The sequence below is a fragment of the Engraulis encrasicolus genome, chromosome 20 (assembly GCF_034702125.1).
Source record: "Engraulis encrasicolus isolate BLACKSEA-1 chromosome 20, IST_EnEncr_1.0, whole genome shotgun sequence".
Classification (NCBI taxonomy): Eukaryota; Metazoa; Chordata; class Actinopteri; order Clupeiformes; family Engraulidae; genus Engraulis; species Engraulis encrasicolus.
In genome coordinates this window covers 22,743,589-22,748,588 of record NC_085876.1, presented here as the reverse complement: position 1 = coordinate 22,748,588, position 5,000 = coordinate 22,743,589, and the positions used below count along the sequence as shown (strand labels likewise).

At 41.8% G+C, this 5,000-nt stretch overlaps 1 protein-coding gene across 1 annotated transcript in view; it reads right to left on the bottom strand.

The window, feature by feature from the left end:
- Positions 1-2,282: 2,282 nt before the first annotated feature.
- Positions 2,283-5,000, bottom strand: part of eepd1 (endonuclease/exonuclease/phosphatase family domain containing 1) — a 39,876-nt gene continuing 37,158 nt past the window's right edge. Inside the window, exon 7 of the mRNA XM_063185591.1 lies at positions 2,283-3,640. Within this exon, the coding sequence (XP_063041661.1) occupies positions 3,441-3,640 (200 nt within the window). The 3' untranslated portion in view covers positions 2,283-3,440. The remainder of the gene's footprint in view (positions 3,641-5,000) is intronic.

The window sequence follows — 5,000 nt, the reverse complement described above, 5'->3', positions numbered from 1 at the left end:
ATGCACCTCAATGTGATTAACAGTTATGTTAACAGTAATGTTAAAAACTAAAAATATGAAATGAAATAGAAGAGGAAAAAAATATATAATAAAATAGATAAGAGAAATGAATAATGATAAAAAAAACCTGCAATAACCTTAACCAGATGTTTCAGGAGGTTGCAGATGGGTAAAATAATAGGATGGCTTGTAGTAGGCTTGCAATTCATCTTTACAAAACTGCCGCACTTCAGCAAGGTTCCTGCAGATGTCTGGAGTGGTTCCGGGTTCCGGTGTGTCAGGACTTTGACTGGGCTATTGCAGAATGTGTTGTGTATTGTAGTAGGCTATTGTTTTGAAGCCATTCTAAAGTTGATTTGCTTCTAAAATAAGTAAAGGGTTAAAGGGGAAAAAAACTAGAATAGCGTATCTCTGTCTATAATATCTCTGTCGTAACTCTTTACTGGAGTGTGTTTACCACTGGGCAGGGCAGCTTTAAGTGACACCTTAGCAATTGAATTTGAAATCCCTCAAATTGTGTAATAGTCTTGTTTGTCTTAACTTCTGTATCAACGCAATAATAACACCAACACGTGTTAATAACACCAACACGTAATAACACCACATTATGTGATAATGTAATAAATTATTACATAATGCGGCAACAATTAACGCATTTAGTAATAATTTACTAACAATCTATTAGGCTATGTAGGCGAATAGATTTCTTGAACGCATTTTGTAACACCATTTTCCCATCTTGAAATAGGGCCTAAATGATTCAGAATGGAGAAGTTATTACAAAATGCGGGAGCTATTTTTTTTAAGGGAAATGTAAGAACATGGTAGCCTGATAAACCAGCCAGCGAGTGGCAGCATAGCCTCAGTAATGACAATAGATGTTAGCCATCACTCCTGTGGAAGGGATGATAGTCACAAGCCTGGCGACGCCATCCTATGTTCTCCACCCAAAGATTTTGGCTCCGCACATCGGAGTCAACAGTCGGCTTTTCACCCAGGGTAGATGGTCACTGCTCTCTCTCACACACACTCTTCGTCTAGATATCTAAGTGTTCATGTTAAATAGCTTTTCATAGGTAAGTGGTCAGGGCTTCAGACTTGTATCCTAAAGGTTGCCAGTTCGACTCCCAACCTGTCAGGTTTGTGGGGGGAGTACAGTAATTAATCAGTGTTCACCCCATCCTCCTCCATGACTGAGGTTAGGTACCCTGAGCATGGTACTGTCCCACCACTCTACTCCCTTGGGGGCTTCCCCCTTGCACGGGTGAGGCATAAATGCAATTTCGTTGTTTGCAGTGAGCACTGTGTGCTGTGTCACAATGACAATGGAACTAATCATTGCTAACAAAACTAACAAGAGGAACTAAGCATTGATTTTCAAAGGAAAATAAAGTTTCAAGTTCCTATATTAATTAAATATCACCCAGTAGAGCCTGTCTCCTCTTACAAATACCAAGACTTTTATCTTGACAACAAACTGGACTGGAAGGAGAACAGCAAGGTCATCTTTGAGAAGGCCCAGTCCAGACTCTTTTTTCTAAGAAAATGTAGGTCCTTTGACACATTTATGCACATTTTAACCGTTGCTATGCATTACCTTGACGATGGATATATTAATTGCACCAAAAAAGATGACAGACACGGTATACTGTAATTTACATTGCAAGTGATGGCCTGAGTGTCGTGACTCCTTTTGAACACCAGGGGGAGCTGTCGAACCCAAAGCAGGGTTTGGGAGTGGGAAATAAATCTGCGTGACCACCTGGTCAAAGGTGAACCGTGGCCATCTTGGCTGCAAGATTTTCCAAAGACATCAAAATAAAGTTCAAACAAATGTTTAAGTGTTTCTATTGCACAATGTTACAATCTATCTACACAAATAATGGCTGAGAAATGCTTAGGAGTGTCTGAAAATGTGTGTATGAGTACTTCATGTGAGGCTGTATGCATGCGTGCGTGTGTGTGTGTGTGTGTGTGTGTGTGTGTACGTGTGTGTGTTTGTGTGTGTGTGTGAGAAAGAGATTGAGAAAGAGAGAGAGAGAGAGAGAGAGAGAGAGAGAGAGAGAGAGAGAGAGAGAGAGAGAGAGAGAGAGAGAGAGACAGACAGAGACAGAGACAGAGAAGGAAATAGAAAAGAAAGAGAGAGGGAGCAGTAGGGATGGGAGGGTTTAGCGAGGTCAGAAAAGGGGGGAGAGAGACAGAGACAGAGGAAGAGACAGAGACAGACTCAAAGGCAGAAGGACGAGACATACTATTCCTAGACACAAACAAAGGAGACGAGGTTCTTGATGAAAAGTCATGTATTATTTATTCACAACCAAAAGCTCCTTGTGTATCTGCTCTGGCTTTTACTCTCTCTTACTTACACACACACACACAAAAGCTTTCGGCTTTCTCTCTCTCTCTCTCACACACACACACACACACACACACACACACACACACACACACACACACACACACACACACACACACACACACACACACACACACACACACACACACACACACACACACACACACAGATCTTACAGAACGATTCGGAGCCAAGAGCATCCTTGTGCATTGCAATATTACAGAACCAAAGAAGCCCTTTAAGACCTGAATTAGGAAGTTTCAGTACAACAACAAAAGGAAAATTAAAACAAAACCATAAATTCATTATTATTTCATCCTTTTCGTTTCATAAAGGAAGTTTGGCACACGTCAGTAACTGTCTCTGGCATTTCCATATACATAGATAGATGCACATAATTTTGGTAAAGTGTTGATAGTATTTAATATCTCTTTAAATGTATATACTGTAGGCCTATATATTTTTAAAACATTCTCTCTCTCTCTCTCTCTCTCTCTCTCTCTCTCTCTCTCTCTCTCTCTCTCTCTCTCTCTCTCTCTCTCGGGGTCTCCAGCTGTATTGCACATGGAAGCAGAACTCTTGAATTCTAGAATCTGCAAAGGCAACCTTGGTGCTTCCTCCTCCTCCTCTACTCCTCCTCTTCATCAGTCCACTTCATTAACAGTCCACGGAAGGAACCAACTCGCGTGTGTGTGTGTGTGTGTGTGTGTGTGTGTGTGTGTGTGTGTGTGTGTGTGTGTGTGTGTGTGTGTGTGTGTGTGTGTGTGTGTGTGTGTGCGCGGTTCTGTAAGAGATGGGTGTATGGCTTTTTATTTATGATTGAGTATGCATATTTATTGCTTCTTATTGGTGTGCATTTGTGTTTCTGTGCGTGTGTGTGAGTGTGTAGTTGTGTGTGTGTGTACATGTACTGTATGTATGTGGGCATTTGAAGTGAGAAGACTGGAATTGTTGGGCAGCAAAAAGAAGAAGAAAAAGTGATTATGCACCGACTCCATAAAATAATGTCACTGATATCGAAGTGGCTTCATTGGTGACGATAATGCTGCTTGTCACCATAGTAACTGAGGACACTAGTGGCTTGTCACCGCTCGTGCTTGGGCCCGACGTCACCGCGGTCTACGTGTGTGATGCCGCTGGCATGGCGACCGTTGGTCTCCTTGGGGACGATGTCGACGTAGAACTCGGCCACCACAGGGCAGCTCTCAGAGGCCACGCCTCCCCACGACCAGCCGTCCGGGATCCAGGGGTTGGTCAGACCCTCACGCACCACAGTCACATGACCTGAGGGGGGCGACACGCAAAAAACACACACACACACACACACACACACACACACACACACACACACACACACACACACACACATACACATTATTATAAGGTAGGGGATCTAGAGATTGGTCAAGGCCCTAGGCTAGCGCACCACTGTCACATGGCCTGAAGAGGGCGACACACACACACACACACACACACACACACACACACACACACACACACACACACACACACACACACACACACACACACACACACACAAACACAGAAATATACTGTACATTAATACAAGGTAAGTATACACTGCACAGCAATAATGACTACACCGTTTTTTGAACAATATTTCAATTAACAAAGTTATTTTCAAAATGTGCACGTAAGTAACATCTGTGAAGCTTACCACAGAAAAGTGAGTTTAATAATACAACAATTAAAATATGACATAATTAATAATGTAAAAAATGACATGAATTACATGGTGGTGCAAAAGTGAGTACACCCCAGTCTCTTCAAAAGTCCAGATCAGGTGTCATACGTTATCACAACGTGAATCATTCTCACGTCTTCAAAAAATCAGCCTTGGCCATCGGACCCATCTGTCCTACAGTTTTGGACCACAGTACATAAGGGGTGGGTATCGCCAACCACCTCCCGATACGATACGCATCCCGATATAGGGGTCACGATACGATACATCGCGATATATCATGATACATGTGTATCGCAATATTTTAAACTTTCATTTTAGGTTTTGAAGGACCAAATCTTACTTTTTTCTGTAGAGCAACAATTACACTGTAGTGAATGTAAAAGACTGCCTTCACAAAACGGTAGGTCTGACAGTTGCTGTGTAGCATTCAAAATTGAATTTATGCTATTAAATGAAGTATCGATACTGACACCTCCGATACGATACGCGTATCATGAAGAGGCCTGCGACGATATATCCCGATACCGATATTTTGAACACACCCCTAGAGTACATACATGTCTACACTGACAGGTAAAGCTTTGATGCTCTTCTAACAGCATCAACCTTTTTGTTGTCATTTTTTTCTTTGTCAGGCCTGTTGTCCTTTCTCTTCCATGTGGTGTCATTGCTTACAGCAGGAAACGGGAAGGGGTTTACTCAGTGAAATACTGTTTTAAAGCCAACTGAACTTATGAGCTCTTAAACTCTGAGACTGATTGAATGCTTCCTCAATTACTACAATGTAGCTTTCCGCTGACACTTGCTTTGGGGTGCACTCATTTCTGCACCACCCTAATTTGCCCTAAACTGAAAAATATGTAATATGTAAATATGTCATGTTATAAAACATTCTTTTATTTTGTACGTTCAACATACATTGTATTAAACATAGTC